Source organism: Gavialis gangeticus, unplaced genomic scaffold (assembly GCF_001723915.1).
Source record: "Gavialis gangeticus isolate Ggan-Ray unplaced genomic scaffold, GavGan_comp1, whole genome shotgun sequence".
NCBI classification, from domain to species: domain Eukaryota; kingdom Metazoa; phylum Chordata; order Crocodylia; family Gavialidae; genus Gavialis; species Gavialis gangeticus.
In genome coordinates, this window is record NW_017729027.1 from 34,795,701 (window position 1) to 34,811,604 (window position 15,904).

The 15,904-nt window shown below is 35.9% G+C and overlaps 1 protein-coding gene across 2 annotated transcripts in view; it reads left to right on the plus strand.

Annotated features, from left to right (window-relative positions):
- The first annotated feature begins 8,421 nt into the window (after positions 1 to 8,421).
- BMP5 (bone morphogenetic protein 5) overlaps positions 8,422 to 15,904 on the plus strand; it is a 90,278-nt gene continuing 82,795 nt past the window's right edge. For both annotated transcript variants that reach the window (XM_019520552.1, XM_019520553.1), the window contains exon 1: positions 8,422 to 9,600. In XM_019520552.1, the coding sequence (XP_019376097.1) occupies positions 9,117 to 9,600 (484 nt within the window). In that variant the 5' untranslated portion in view covers positions 8,422 to 9,116. The remainder of the gene's footprint in view (positions 9,601 to 15,904) is intronic.

Consider the following 15,904-nt stretch of genomic DNA (forward strand, 5'->3'; position numbering starts at 1 on the left):
TTTTTTTTTTTTTTTTTTTTGCCACAAATAAACTGTTTGGTCATCTTTGTGTGTTGAGCAGCACACTAAACAAACCAGGAATTTTATGTTTTCAGAAGCTTTCTAGCCATCCTATAACATCAACATAGTTTCTTTTCTAAATGGGATCAGTGTTCTTCAGTGCTTTGAAGCTCAATACTTACATACAATTTAAGCTCTTCAGAGATCCATAAATACTTGAAAGTAAGCCTCTCTTGATAAATGGTGAAGCATGACTATGGCTGCTTTACAGAAGGGGAAACTAGACAAATGGGGGTCATCATGATGCACACTAGTGGGGATCAGAGTACAGGTTTTGAGCTAATGCTGCACCAGATGCCACTAACTCATCATGTTGTTTTCCCTGGATAGGCTAGGAAGTATGTCACATGTACAGGAAATTGCATAATCTGTAGTAACTTGAAATTTAAGCAAGACAGTGTTGTCTGTCTGAACCTGTGACTGGGAGAGAGGAGAATTCTGATCCGGGACTTCCTCTGTAGCTTTCCAAAAACTGATAGCCTAAGCTTGCGAGCAAATTTTGCTTCCACTATCAGAGGAGGGTGTAAGAGGTATGTAGAGTGGAGAAGCATGTTACTAATGTAGAGTTTTAGCCTACGTTAAAGAAGATGTCTTGCTTCCATTTATTCCCTAGGCCCAAGATGTTATTCATCCATGATGAAGCTACACAGTGGTATAAGAAGGTCTGAGTTATAGTCCCATGGACTGTTTTCATTAATGTGTCTCTGTGCACATTTCACGCAGAATGAGAATATACAGCCCAAGGAAATACTGATAGTTTGCTTCTGCTCTCACAAGTGACTTCTGTTAAAAATTAGGCTGATGCATATCCATAATTTCTTGCTCACCCAAACATTGCTGTGAGGCAGTGAACTATGCTTGTTATACATTATCAGTAGAACTGATAATTAAATACTCACTACAAAACCTTTATTATTGGTGAAACACAAACAGATAGAACTTAATTTGATTTTCAGATCAAGGCTGTGTTTGCCAGCAGACAATTAACAAGCTAGTCAAGATTTCTTGCTGACTAGATTTGATTTAGAATCAATGAAAAAAAAGGAGAAAACCATGAAGCCATACTTACAGGGTCACCTTTCTAAGTAGAAATGTTTCTAACATATCACTAATCTAGGGTTTGTTTTATTTTATTTCTGTAATTAAACACTGGGATTCTTCCACGATGCAGCACAAGCCTTACCAAATGAAAGTTCAGAATGTACCAGCCACTGAAGTTACCAAAGTTAGAGAGCTAGATCCATGCAAACTATGTGATATTTAAAATATGTAGTTTTAAATATGGAAATTTGGATCACTCTTTAATTATATTAAAGGCTTGTAAATGTGTAATTTCCCTGCCATCCTGGGAAGACAAAGTTTGTTAATCTGTAACCTTCCCATATCTTGAATGTTTGGGGAAAGACAAAGATCACTCTACTATAGGCCATGCAAATCTTATCTTCAAAATACTGCTATATGAATGGAGGAACAATAACAAAAATAATTTTTGTACTTTGATCTAAGATCCTCAAACAACGTTACATATGTTGGTAAGTATATTTCCTATTATTACAAATCAAATTACTAAGAATGCATTTCAGAAGCCAATAGACTAGAAAAGAAGTGAACACAGGCCTTTTGACTTCTTGTGCTGCACTTTAAAAACTACTAAAAGTGCTGGCATAGACTCAACTGGGCAAGGTAATAATAATGAATTTTAGCAACAGCCACCTGACAATGATGAAATAAATGTTACATGTTATCATCCATCAGTGTGAATATATTATATTCTGGGAAGTGTGATCTACTGATCAAGAACCCTGTCTTTTATTCTCAATTCTCCCTTTTACCTGAAGTGCAGCCCTGGGCAAGATACTTCACACCTTGGTATGTTTTGTCTAATTAGATGGTACCTATTTTGGAGTGCTCAAAGTGTGATGGTATCTGTCACAGTGGAGTTTAGTTGTGAATTTGGTTTGGCTCCTAATTATTAACATAGGGCAACATGTACAAATAATTAGTAATGATACATTCATCCTTCCTGAGTTAGAAACAACCCAGAGAACACTTTTTATGCTGCTAACAGACATCTCACAGGGTGGATATCCTATTGTGGTTTCTTGGACGATGCTGCCTTTTTCTATTGTCTTGATACTAATGTAGTGGAGATGATTCATAGCATTTTGTAGTTGTATCTCTTCCTGACCTGGATGTGGATTGCCAATAAACTTGGATAAATCAGCAAAACTCAAAGATTTTATGGAATATGTAATGTACTAGAAATCTTATGTATTTTGTACACATCTTTTTCTTTTTTCCAATGTATTTTGAGCCACATAAAAAAATTAGGCTCTTAATGGCTATATTACTCAGACTGGTACAGCCACTCCTATACTGAGAGGCATTACAAAAAGAGGAGGAACAGGTTGCTAAGCAAAGGAAAAGGGAAATAGTTTTCAATCAGGAAAATAATGTCTTTCTTTCAAAGATGTGGGGTTGGTAAGAATAGTTGAGTCACGAAGAAGGAGAAAGAGGGAAATGGTGTGAATGGGTTGTGGTTCTGGTTTAAAAAAAAGGAGTAAAGAAATAAACACATGATTTTTGTAATTTCAAATGAGTAATAGTTTAATATTTCAAAAAAGAAGCATAATGGGAGAAGCTATAAGGAAGGAAAGTAAGAGGCTGTAAAAGCAAGATACAGAAAAAATGAGACTGAAAACCCACAGTCCTAAACAGAATGAGACTCTCAGAGCAGTGTATTTCCAGAAGAGTTGACAAAGGCATAGTTAGGGAGAAAACTATTACTAGTAATAAAATTCTGGAATTTTAGAGAAATGAAGTAAATGATTTCAAGGAAGGACCAGTAGTGTGATGCAGACACTTAAAGATGCATAAATGCAGCTGTCTAAAACATTGTACAATAAAAATGTAAAAGCAAAGAAAGTCAGTCACTAAATTTAGAGGAGGTCCCTGAAAGAGAAATAAAGACAGCACCGGAACAACAGAAAGTGCTTATGGAAAACTTCTAGCAAGAGAACAATGAGTCTAACAGGTACTGGGTTGCAGATTTTTTTTAAAAGGCTAAGCCAAGAATAATCTTCTAAAAAATGCTGGGCATTGCTACTTACAAATGTTTTCCATGTCCAAGACTTTTGCATTTGCCACTGTGTAGTTCTCTTTGCTAATTTAGAGACTTCTTGTAAACCAAAGGGGATTACAGGAAAGCTCTTTTAGTTGGTAAAAATATGCAAACAGAAATGCTATGCTGACAGATATTATTATTAAACATATATCCTGTCTTTCCAATATTGCATAGAACATTTGTGAAAGGAGGTTTCCAACCATCAAACAAAATAAGTTGAAGGAAGAGGTTCATTTTTTCACTTTACAAAATGGTATTTTCTTACATCTTCCAAAACTTAGACCACAGTGTGCTAGTAAGCTCGAGAATGTACCATACTGACATGTTTTTCAGTCAGTACTTAGTATTTAATTTGGAAGAAACAGGCCTTTCTTTTGGATCCTTTAGATGGTACTTGGAAGAACAGAATTATTGGTATATGTAGGGGCCTCCCATCTCTTTGAATTTCACCTGGTGTTAAAGCACCGGATGCTAACTCTTCCTTCCACCTGACATCCACCTCAGTGATTCTCTCCTGCCATGACCTGATGTTTCCAGAACTGGGAAGGGTCTTATCATGCCAAGAGGGTTATGCCAGCTCCATGTGCTGGCATGAGGGGCTCACTGTAAGGCCTCCTTCTCCCCTTCACCTTACCATCACAAGCGGCCATCAGACTTAAACTTTGTTCACTCACAACAGCAGCAAACTAGCCGCAGGTTTCACTGTGAGACTCGAGAAATGCCTTTACTGTAGTCTTTTGGCCTTCCTTAAATGTCCCATGCCATAGGGGAAAAACCTGGCAGAAAACGAATAGAAGGGAAAACAAAGGTACGAGACCCAGCTTGCCACCTTGTCCCGAGGCCCCAGCCTGCTGTTTCTGACTGCAAAAAAAGAAGAGTCTTCCAGCCTTGGGTGCTCACTTCCCCTGGGCCCTCAGAGATCATGTACCCTGCAGGGCCAGCTGCTCGCACAGTCCCAGCTCCCCTGGGACTGTGCAGAAATCCCAAAAGGAAAAAAAACAAAAAAAAAACTCAGCCCGTGTTCGTAGAACTTAATGAGGAAAAGAAATATAATGAGGACCCTCCCCACACAGTAACTTCCCTCCAGCTGATCCTGCAGCAGCTCTCCTCAGCTTCCTGGATGCAGCCCTGAGCCCTCCTCCGCTGAACTTCCTCTATCATCAATATTCCAATCGCCCACCTTTCTCGCTGAGCACCTCCACCTTCTGCCTCTCCATTGGCTTGTGCACACTGAAAAGCTGTCCTAGCATCCTGTCCCCAGCACCCAGCACTGCTGGAAACTCTGCCTGGCTGCCCCTCTCCAGGGCCAGATGTACTCACTGGGCTCCTACGCTGGCCAGTGAACAAGGAGCACTCACTCTGGTAACGTTGCTCACTGGCTGGTGCCTCCTCATATGCTTGCTTTCCCCCTGGGGTAAGCAGGAAAGGCTCATGCTCTGTTTTGTGGTGTGCCATGGTCCCTGATCTTCCTCAACTGCAGTATAGCAATAGGTCAACAACATTTCAAACCTTTCCCTAAATTTTCCTTGCGGTTAAAATTAAGTATGTAGTATTTTTTATTCCTGCTTTAAACTGTTCAGATAAGCTACTTCTATATCTTATTCCAGAAGATGTTATGTTTCAGTGGCAGACAAAAGTATTACAAACTACTATGTAGTGATGAGTAAGTGCTTTAAAATCATTCAGGATGAAAGTTGGTTATAGGGATATGCTGCATTTCAGATACTATTAGTTATTTTATTTACCTCCAAGAGTCAATTCCTGTGGAATTCCGGGGAAGCTAACTGGGATAGAAGCGTACTTTGATTTGTGCGTCACAGTGTAGCAGCTGTGGCATTACTGTTCAGGCAGCTGAGGGAATCAGTTGACTTAACGGCTCATTCTCCTTCACTCCACAACTGTTAATGATCATCTCTCCTTTTCAATAGTCTTGATGTTCCACTAATCAAGCAAACCTTTCTTAGGACAATTTCGCTGCCTGCTAACAGCTTCTGTTCTTTATCGTCATATTTCACAGCCTTGGAGACAAGTTTTCAAGATCATGGAGACAAAGTTTCAGCAGCAGCTTGAATTTCAGCTGTTCTTAAAAAGGAAAGGGAGGGGTGAGTTGCTGAAGATAAGTTCTGTCCTTGCTCTATGCAGCCATATCTCTGGAAAAATCTTTTTTTCTTCATTCTGCATTTCAAAAAAATAGTGCATATTATACTCTGGGGTATGTTTTATGTGAAGGAATACAATCAATGTATTGCTCATGCTTTCCCTCTGTCAGTGTTATTCCCTTTTATGTTTTATGGAGTTCCAAGTACAGATTGAAGTAGATGGCTCTATAGTGGTAGATAAAAAATACAACTTAACTTCTATAACTGTCTCAACAGAAAACAAAATTATAAATTTCTGTCTAAATGTATACAAAGATATGTATTTTATTACTCATTCCAAGTCAGCTAACTTGTTTAAACACACACAGACATGCAGTGTTGGGCCACTGAATGTTTGACTTGAACAATGCTGGTATAACACATACAAATTCTTCTCTATTGACTGTACTGACCTTTCATTCTGTGTAATAATTCAGCTCCTATTTGTTCTTAGAAGTCTTATTTTTTCCTTTGGGTACTAACTTGTGTCTCCCATGTTAGTCAGAAGGTAGGGCAGGGTTTAGAGAGGCATGAGCTTTATCAGGCAACAACCTACTTAGTCAGACAGAGCTAGCATCTGACACAAAAGCTTATGCTTTCTGAACTACTTGAGATCTAAGATGCCATCTGCCCTACCTTCTGCCAGACTAAAGTGGCTTACAATTCTTGCCCCATGTTCATGAAATCTTTCCATAAAACTTGTGGAATCTTTCCATAATCCAACAGAGAGATGACAAGGGCACTAACAATAAGTAAACTTGCATAGGTTTAAGTCTGGACCTTCAGATTTTGTATAATAGAAGTCTGGGTCCCAGATCTAGGCCATTAGTTGTGTGAACAGATGTTTTGGCTCCTCACCTGTATTGCTGGCATCTGATTAAGACTATAGGCATTTTAGGGAACAATCCATGACTATACCTATTTTTGCACATTACAAAATGCAGATTTAAAATTGTTCACTAATAATAAACAGATGTGACAGAGAAAGGCCGTAAGCATTCCCCTGCTGCAGCTACCTGCTGCATATGTATCTAAGCAGCTAACAGCTTCCTCATTATAAAAAAGTAAGACAATGTAATGATTACAGTTACTCAGTGTGTAGTTGAGAAGTTATGCCTGTAGAAATGCTATGATCAAATATGAATCTGGGGTGGTGATTTCCTAGTTCTCATGAACTTACAATAGTTGTGATGTATTTTTAACACACACTTTATGCTAATGTTACTATTTGCAGTGCCCAATAGAATGATACTCATGCGCTTGCTTATGTGGAATCCAAGCTTAATATATGGATATGTAAGGTAAATCTACATGCCTTCATTTTTGAGAAGGATAGTCAACTTCAAAAATGAGCTAAAATTAGAACTTGAAATTCTCAAGTGTGGATTCAAATCCTGGATGAAAGCAGTTTTGGGGGGGTCTTTTTTGTATTTTGAACCTTATTCAAACCTTGAAGGGGCCTTTCTAGTTATTCTGATGTGAATGTATGTAAAAGTCATGTGAAATGAGTTGGTTTCTTCCAATTCCCATTACTGGTATACTTTAATTTCATGTAAAAAGCTGTTGAAAACCTTGAATCCCAGCTCCAATTTGAAGCCAACCTTTAACCTAAACCAAAATTCAGTCCTTCTGAATTGATTTTCTACCCAATACTAAATATTAATATGCTAGAGCTGTTTGTGATATTTACCTTTGGAAGTCATCTGCCTACAGGAAAGATAAGAAAAGGGTCATTTTGTCACCTGTTAAAGCAAGTCTCCTCCTTACCTCAATGAACAGATATTTTCATTTTTGGAGTTAAGTACTCTAGTTCCATAGATGTGAGCCTTCTATAGTGTCTCTGTCTATGGGACTTAGTTTTATTATGGAAGGATGTCATGTTTGTTTTGATTAAAGCTAGTTAAAATGTTTTATTCTTTGAAGATTTTAGCCAAGAGTGTGCGGTAAGACAGACAAATAAAATAAGGAACTATTCATATCTAGTTCTCTATCTAGAACACAGACCACAACATAGAAGAAAAGTTTGTTTTTCTTTAATATTTTAGAGCAATTGTTCTTAAAATCTGGGTTATCACGATGGGATTATAGTCTCTCCTAAATTCAACTGGAGCTGGTCGTCTGCTGAGTAGGTGCTAATGACATCAGTGGAAGCTGTCCCTCCCCCTCCCCTACACTCCCAGTGTCATGCATTTCAACTTTTATTCCCTTCTTCCCTCTGCCTCCAAATTTCTTCAAATGCCCTCATCAGGAGAAGGGGGGAACAGTTTCCCCAACTCTTAAACTAAATTTCAGGAGGCAGAATACTGACACAGAACACCGTGGTTTTGTTTAAATGCTGAAAAAACCAGAGAGTAGCCTGTAACAAAATCCATAAGAGAACCTTTGTTTTCTTGAAGAGCATTTTATTTTAATACTTATGTTCAGCTATTAGTCAAACTATTTTCCTCCTATTTAGTTTATTAATAACAACTTTTAAGATTAAATCTCAGGCTTGACTTTACTAGGACATGCAGTATGGTAAGTTTTAGAACTCCAAATACACTTTGAAAAAATTATCTCTGCAAATTGCAATCTATGTAGGTTGTACAGTATAATTATAATTACACTGTTAACTTTTGACATGTTGGATCTACTGCTTGCTGAACCAATTTATTTTAATTCAATTTGCAGTTTTCAGGAAAGAACCAGCTTAATAGACACTTTCTTACAGGACTTAAAAGAAAAGGTAATATTTATTTACTTAAATGACTTTAAATTATACACATTTCTCAGAATAATGGGATCCTAGTTTAGCTTGTCACAAGAGTTTCATATTCAAACTTACTAAAATGCAGACTTGAAGATCTTTTGTATTATGACAACATAATTTCAACTACACGTCCTAAATGTGTTAAACTTACTTTTTGGTACTTGATTCTTTTTGGAAGTGGTCTGTAAAATGCAGTAGGTAGTCAAATGATATATATTACTGTAAAGTAAGGGGGAAATGAAGCTTTGTCTGGCAACAGAAGGGTTAAGCACTTTTTTGCTTTACCCGTTTCAAATTACAATGAGAAGCCTCTTCTTTCCCAGCAGGGTTGTGCTTACATTAGTCTTTAGATCTCTCTTGAAGAGAGCTGTTATATTTGTGCTTGCTAGAGTTGGAAATAACAGTTAAGAAGCCGAAAAGAGTTGCATGGATTTACAGGGGTTTTTTTTCCAAGTCAATTCAGGGAAACACATACATTTGATTAGTACATGCTTTAGAATTAATTTACATTAAGGCAATTCAAAAGATGTTAAAGTTATCACCAGGCTGCTGGACAAATATATGTTACATCACCAAGGTGCAGATCAAGACGAATCTTTGATTCAGGACTTTCTTTTGGAAAGAGCGCAAGGTGTACGAAGACAAAATAACAAAGGAAGATAACTCGGGGAACTACAGTGTACCAGAAGATCAACTCTTGCTAATACAGCTCCCCACTAAAGACCCGGTTATCTAAAGTTTATATAGGAATGCCTAGGTCAGCTGACAAAGTTCTGTTCTTCTGCTTCATAAATGCAGAAAAAACGATAACAACAGTGGAAAATTGGAAATCTGAATTTCAGCTTTCTTAGAAATAACTGCAACCTGACACATTCCATAATATTTAAACAGGGAGGGGGGAATCACCGAAAATGTTGCGTTTAGAGATGACATTGACATGAAAAATAGGTAAATTTTATTTTTCAGCCACTGGGAAAGCAGACCTCATAGGAGCTCAGAACAAGTAGGAGAAAGATTTTTGTCTTTTTTTTTTTTTCTTTCAAGGATGAACCTAACTGTGCTCAAAGCTTTCGTGGGCTTGCTCTGGAATTGCTGGGTTCTGCTGGGTCACGCACAGGGAGGTTTAGGAGACAACCATGTCCATTCAAGTTTTATTTACAGGAGGCTGCGGAACCATGAGAGAAGGGAGATCCAGAGAGAGATTCTCTCTATCCTGGGTTTACCTCACAGACCCAGACCGTTTTCACCAGGAAAGCAGGCTTCTTCTGCACCCCTCTTCATGCTGGACCTGTACAATGCCATGACAAATGAAGAGGATACTGAGGAGATGGAGTATTCACTAAGGGGATCATTGGGAGGTGAGAGCAGAGGGATAAGAAAAGGATACCCTGCATCTCCAAATGGATATTCTCGGAGAATACAGTTGTCTCGCATGACTCCCATGACCACACAGAGTCCTCCTTTAGCCAGCCTACATGATACCAACTTTCTGAATGATGCTGACATGGTCATGAGCTTTGTCAATTTAGGTATGTTGAACATTTTTTGTTTCTAATCTGTGTGACAAACTGGGGGCCTGCTCCTGCAGCCTGTACAGGGTAAATCTTGCAAGTTGGAACTGTGTAAAAGCTACAGGATTGGGCACTAGACGTTGTACTATTAGTAAAACAGAAGCTGTACTAATGGTAAAGTAGCAACATTGTAGGTGGCCATGGAAAAAAGATTTCTCCAACTGTTTATATAAAGTCAGTTTCTATAACTCCCCTCTGCTGGCTTCTGTTTTCTTTCTTTCATTGATCTAATGAAAGTTTTAGCCTTAGGCCAGCTTCATTTTTTTCTTGATACTCAAAAACTCAAACACTTTTGTGTATTGCTGGGTTATTTCCCTCACAGTTTTTTGTGGAGGTTAAACATGAACAAACATCAGATTGAAATATATTAAAGTCTTGAATAATACAAGAGAAGAAACAAATCGAGCCCTTTCTGACAGATTTCTTACCTTTTCAGCTGCATGGATGCTTTTTTGCTATCTGCTGTTATTTGTACATTGCTTCTGTTTTATAAACTGTTGACTGTATTTTTAATATTTTGCTGGCATGCTTAAGAGACTGAGTTGAGTCTTATTTTGTGTTATAAACAAACACAAGTAACAGATATAATACTTAATATCAGAAACTTGCAAAAAAGGTCTAGTAAATAATTCCTAAGCATTTAAAAAAAGACAATTAAACATATATAAAGAGATAAAACTTAAATTGAATCTTGAGTAGATACGTATCCATTAATTATCATTACTCAATTCAATGAAAAAATCAGTTTAAAATTTCTTTAATAGAAGAGGAAACTTCCATTTCATTAAGAATATTGTTTTACTTACTATTTTTACAATTTTAAATTAAAATCATGATGTACTGTAAGACTGACAGCACTACCTACGTAACTTCTAATCTGACCCTAAAAGCAAAGGAGTTTAATTGAAAAGCTAAAGGTTTTCAACAAGTGTTGTACAAGATCTGATAAAATCTTGCTTTCCAGAATAATACTTTCTATGGTAAATTTTTAAACATTGGCACATGTTCTGAAATACCTTTAGATTATCACACACATTTTATGGCTTTTATGTCTGCCACCTCTTTAATCCTTACAGCTGGATTAAAATGTTTCCAATCACTAACCTTAATAACCAGGATTTCTAGAAAATGACACCCTAGAGTTTGGTCATCATAACAATAAAATTACAATTCATTGATTATTTGGCAGATTAGAGTGAGTTTAATTTTCAGATCTTAGTTTTTAAAAGGAACAATTAAATTTAGGACTTTCTTCTTTTTGTTTATGACCTTAGAAATCAACAAGTTCATAAAATAATGATATTATTTTAAAGGTAATTTCCTTACTGTTTTTCCCCCCCTCAATGTTATAATTGCATATGGATATATAATTGCACATAGCTACATACTGGTTTTAGAAAAAATTAATTGTGTGATACAATTCACACATAGTACTTAGTGAATTTGAATTAAAATGCTAATTCTAAAAAAATAATTGGAAACAGTGAGACAGCTTAAGTTATAGTTGAGGCCTTGACCCTGCAAAAGTTTGTGCATGTACTTAACTGTGCACACTATGGGACAGATTCTCAGCTGGTATATCTCAGGACAGGTCCATCAGTCACTGAAGTGCATTCATGTAGCGTCTGGCTCTGTAATTGCTCTTTGATTTCAATGGGACTTCTTACTGTGAAATGTTAGACTTGTGCGGAAGTCTGCAGGATGGGCATTAAATCGGCACTAGTTTGATCCTGCGGTATTTATGCAGGCAATTCCCACTGAGGTGAACTCAAATTCTGTTCCAAAAAGCATGTCTTTTATCTATTAGAATTGTAAAAATATTTCTATTATTCTGGTCTATTCATTTAAGAGGTACCTTTGAGCAGTGATATTGTATACTTATTTTATATTTTAAATGGTGGATGCTTACAGGAAAGGGCTTTTGCTTGTTTACAATTATTAGACTGGATGAAAATATGAAGAATGCCATGTTTTGTTTGGTTTCCACAAATTACTAAAGTGTATCTTGACCCTAAATTAAAATGAACTCTTAAATCAGTCTAAATGCCCTTCCTTCTCATGCATTCTGTATAATTGTGGTTTATGGCACACTCTCCTTTTAACATTTATAACACATATTGATGACTAATATACATTAGCTTTAACATTTTTATTAAACAATCCTATGTTTCAGAATAATTAACATAACAGCTAAATATATCATTGAAGCAGGTATCATTTAATATGATTTAAGACCCTGACAGATAAAGGCAAACTCTATTAACATGCAATGAGAAAAGAATATGCAGTGATAAGTGAATGCTAACACACTCAACCTTAAAATCAATAAAAGTTGATGTATCATAGTAATAACTCAAGTGATTTTCGATTTGAAACAGCTATCAACTTCTATCAAAATAATCTGCTTTGAAAGCAACATTTACCATGTTAATAGTGGAACTTTAATTTAATACAGTATGTTAATACAATCTGGGATTACACAACTTTATTAATCACTATGGCATCTTAAATTTATACCACTGTATTTCCAATTATAATTGTTTAATGCACATATGGTAAAATAATAAATATATGAGAGTAAATATGAGGTAAACCATAATATTAAACTCAAGCTTCAGAAAATAAAATCCTTCTTGTGAGAAACACTTAAAAATTAAATAAAAAGACAAATAGTTGTCTATGAAAGAAAAAACCCCTGTGTCTACATGTTAATTTTAATAAAAAAAACAGTGGGAAATAGAGTTCTAAACTTCTCAACTTTCAAGCAAATTTAAAAAACACCAGTACAGGAATTTCAGTTATGACAACCTTCAAGAGAGCAGGAGAGAAAAAAAATGAGCATATTTTACGTCATTTAAAGTTAAAATAGTAAGCACATGCTGCTTATAATGATTTATGGCCCCTTCTTCCTTAAAAGATAGGACAGAACAGCGATTAGGTACTTTTGCATAATTGTGTACAATGCTATGTGCATTGGCAGCTCTCCATAAATATTGATGACCATAACAGGAGAGTTAATTGGGGTTGGTCCAAGCAGGCAAAGAATAAATCCCCCAAAAAATTCACCCCAGAATTTCCAATGATGTGATCATATCATATCACCTACAACTTCAAGGCTTCTTTGTTTTGTTTGTCCATGGGATTATTTTCCTCCCCCCCACATTGTTATACTTTGACCCAGGCTGTTACAAATAACTGACTGTAGTTTATAGTTCTGGCATCTTCTTTTTGGCTAATCTCCAAAATCACATGTAGAATACCCTATTTACAAGAGAAGGGGCAAGTCTTATAATACTTGTGTAGCATGTATTTTTCTTCTGTACTCAGAATTTTGCAGCAGGAACAACTAGCTTAAAAAAAACCCCAAACAAAAGTACAAGTTATTTTTTGCCAAACAATAAGATTGAATCAAAGTGGAAATATGGCTGAGGTTTTGGACCAAAGAAACAGCAAGGACTTTAACAATTGTGTTTATGCATTTCCAGTAAAAAGAACTGAGTTTTCCATATAATATCACAATGACCACTAACACCACTATACTTAAGGGTTTCTCCACATTGCTATTAAAATGTCCTGTATTTTCCTTTGTTTTCAACTCATCTGTAACATTTGCTCTGAGAAGATATTTGAAGTTACTAAGCTGATTTGTTTTCTTTTTTTTCCTTTTCTATATTTGGTTTCAATAGATTTAGCCATTTTTATATTACATGGGTGGTAAAATAATAAAATCTGTGTTTTCAATTATTCTTTTTCCTCAATATGAAAATGGTTTACATTAAAACCCAAAATGAAAAAAACTGCAACTGTAGAAGATCATTATTAAATTTTTGAGCCTGAGCCTTGTAGGCTAAAGAAGGGAAAGACTCTCATATTCAGCTTTAAAAGGCAGCTAAAGCATCTAAACAGACGTTATTTTCGTGTAAGAACTTTTTCTGCTAATCTTTCACTTATAATAAAAATGTGCCATGCCCTTGGAATTGATTATTGAATCAGATTTTTGGATCAAATGGAGATTTTCCTGGACAAGCATGAAATACCTCTTACTTATTTTCTTCTCCCCTTGGAGTTTGTATTGTGTTTTGATGATATTATTTATGGTTATTTTAAAAATGTTATTTTTCTGACCAAATGTATACATATGGAATCTATACAACTTACTGTGCTCATTCAATGCTACAAACATAGTAAAGCTCTACTTTTGCAGAATTGTTATCTTGTGGTCCATAATCTACTTCCAAATCTATTGATTTATTAAATTATATACAAAAAACAGGAGCTCTTATTCATACTTAGGTATTGCTCAGAGGGATGAATTTCTTGAACAAAATTAATTAATGTGATATAACCTTCCACTCTAGAGTAACCAATCATTAGTGAGAAGTACTAATTTATAAAATGTCTGAGATGATGAAACCCCTCCCCCAACTACTGTTGATATATGCTGATAAACCACATCCCTCATCAGAAACCATTTTTTCTTTTAATGCTTTTAATGTAGTCAGGTTCAGATGATCTAGACTTAATTTAGCTCTGAGTAGATTTCTTTGACTATTCTACTGTATTTACTTCTCAAAAATATATAGGCTTTTAGTGGAAATGTTGACACAACTTCATCTGGTACGATGGTGCTATTATAATCTTGTGTTATACCGAAGTGCTATTACAGAAATCAAGTGTTAAAAAGCAGCACAGCCCAGAAACCTTTATTATTGGTATAAAAGTATAGTTATGAAGATGTGTTAAATAAATACTCTCAAATCACTGGTCTCTTTATTTTATATGAAAATTCAAAGGAGTAAGTTTAGCAAGAAATGGTGTAGAAAGTTAATCTTATTTATACTCATCCAAATAAAATCCTTGATGGCATATTACATCTTTTTATTCTTCCTCTTAATACAATTTCAACTCATCCAATTAATAAGCAGAAACAATCCAGTGTGACTTAGGTGTACAATCAAATATAAAAAATAATTAGTTGTAACTGAAAAATTATTCACTATAACCTCCTCACTCAGTTTAGTTAGCACTTGAGTTTGATTCCAGGAGAGAAATGCTATCTGTCTTACTTTTGTAGAAATTATACTATTTTGTTTGTTATATATATCTATTTTATATACCCTTTGAAAACTTTCATACTATATTAACTTTATGAACTACATAGACATACCTCTGGACAGATTTTTGTGTGTTTCATAAATATCATCTAACAAACTAATGTTTTTATAACTGTCAATTAATTTTTTTTGCCAGAGTTAACACTTTAAATCCAAGTAAGTTATTATACCAACTCAGCCAAAAAAATGTCAAGCTCTCCATTAACTGGAGCATAAAACTGTCCTACTTCCCTTGCCGACAGATTTGAAAAAAATTGCAGATAAACTGAAGAAAACTGGTTTAGCAGATGGTTAGAAGTGCATGATGAAGGGCTACATATATATGTATATGTTATTATTGTTATTCATATTTTTCCCATTGGGAAGAATTGCTGACCCGGTTTCATTGCTTCTTTAATATGTGTTGCCTTTCCAGACTAAACACAGACTTTGGGTGGGGATACAGGGGTTGTACATGTTGTACTGTACATAGTTTCCCAGGAAAATACAAACTCATTGTGTGCTGGCTGTTAGAGAGGAACAGAGAGGCTAGTCGGGACTTGTTTTCTGTGGAACTTCTTAGAGGAAAAATAAGTCTCCCATGGGGATGTCAAGGTGCTGCCCTGACTTTTATGCTTCAGCTCCTTTCCTTATTCCCAGTCTCTCTATAAACTGCCAGATAACAGGCCAATTTTGGCATATATGTGGTTTCTTACATTTATTGCTGCTATTATTACTTTCTCTAAACATAATAAGGTGTAAAGAGTTTTAGCACTGCCACCCATCTACTGGCTGACTAACTGAAGTATCTGTGGCATGAACAGCTCCTTTCTTTTTCTTTTTCAGACTATGGAAATTCTTTTTGCTTTGTTTTCTTGGGCCCACAGGTGAACTCAGTTTAAAAGGAAATAGCAAATTGATTGATTATGGTATAGTCATTGTAGATGTTTTCTGGTGTTTCCACCAGACTGAGAATGATCAGTTTATGAAGTGCCAGTTGCAGCATCCTGAGCTAAGTACAGACAAATCCAAGGTTGAATCAATTCAATCTTTGTAGCTTAGTCGAAACCGTGGGGATTGAACCAATAAAGCAAATGAACAGACATTCACTTCTGCCACCTGCCCCCACTGACAAGAGTCCAGTTCTAGCCTCTTTTGAACCACCCTGC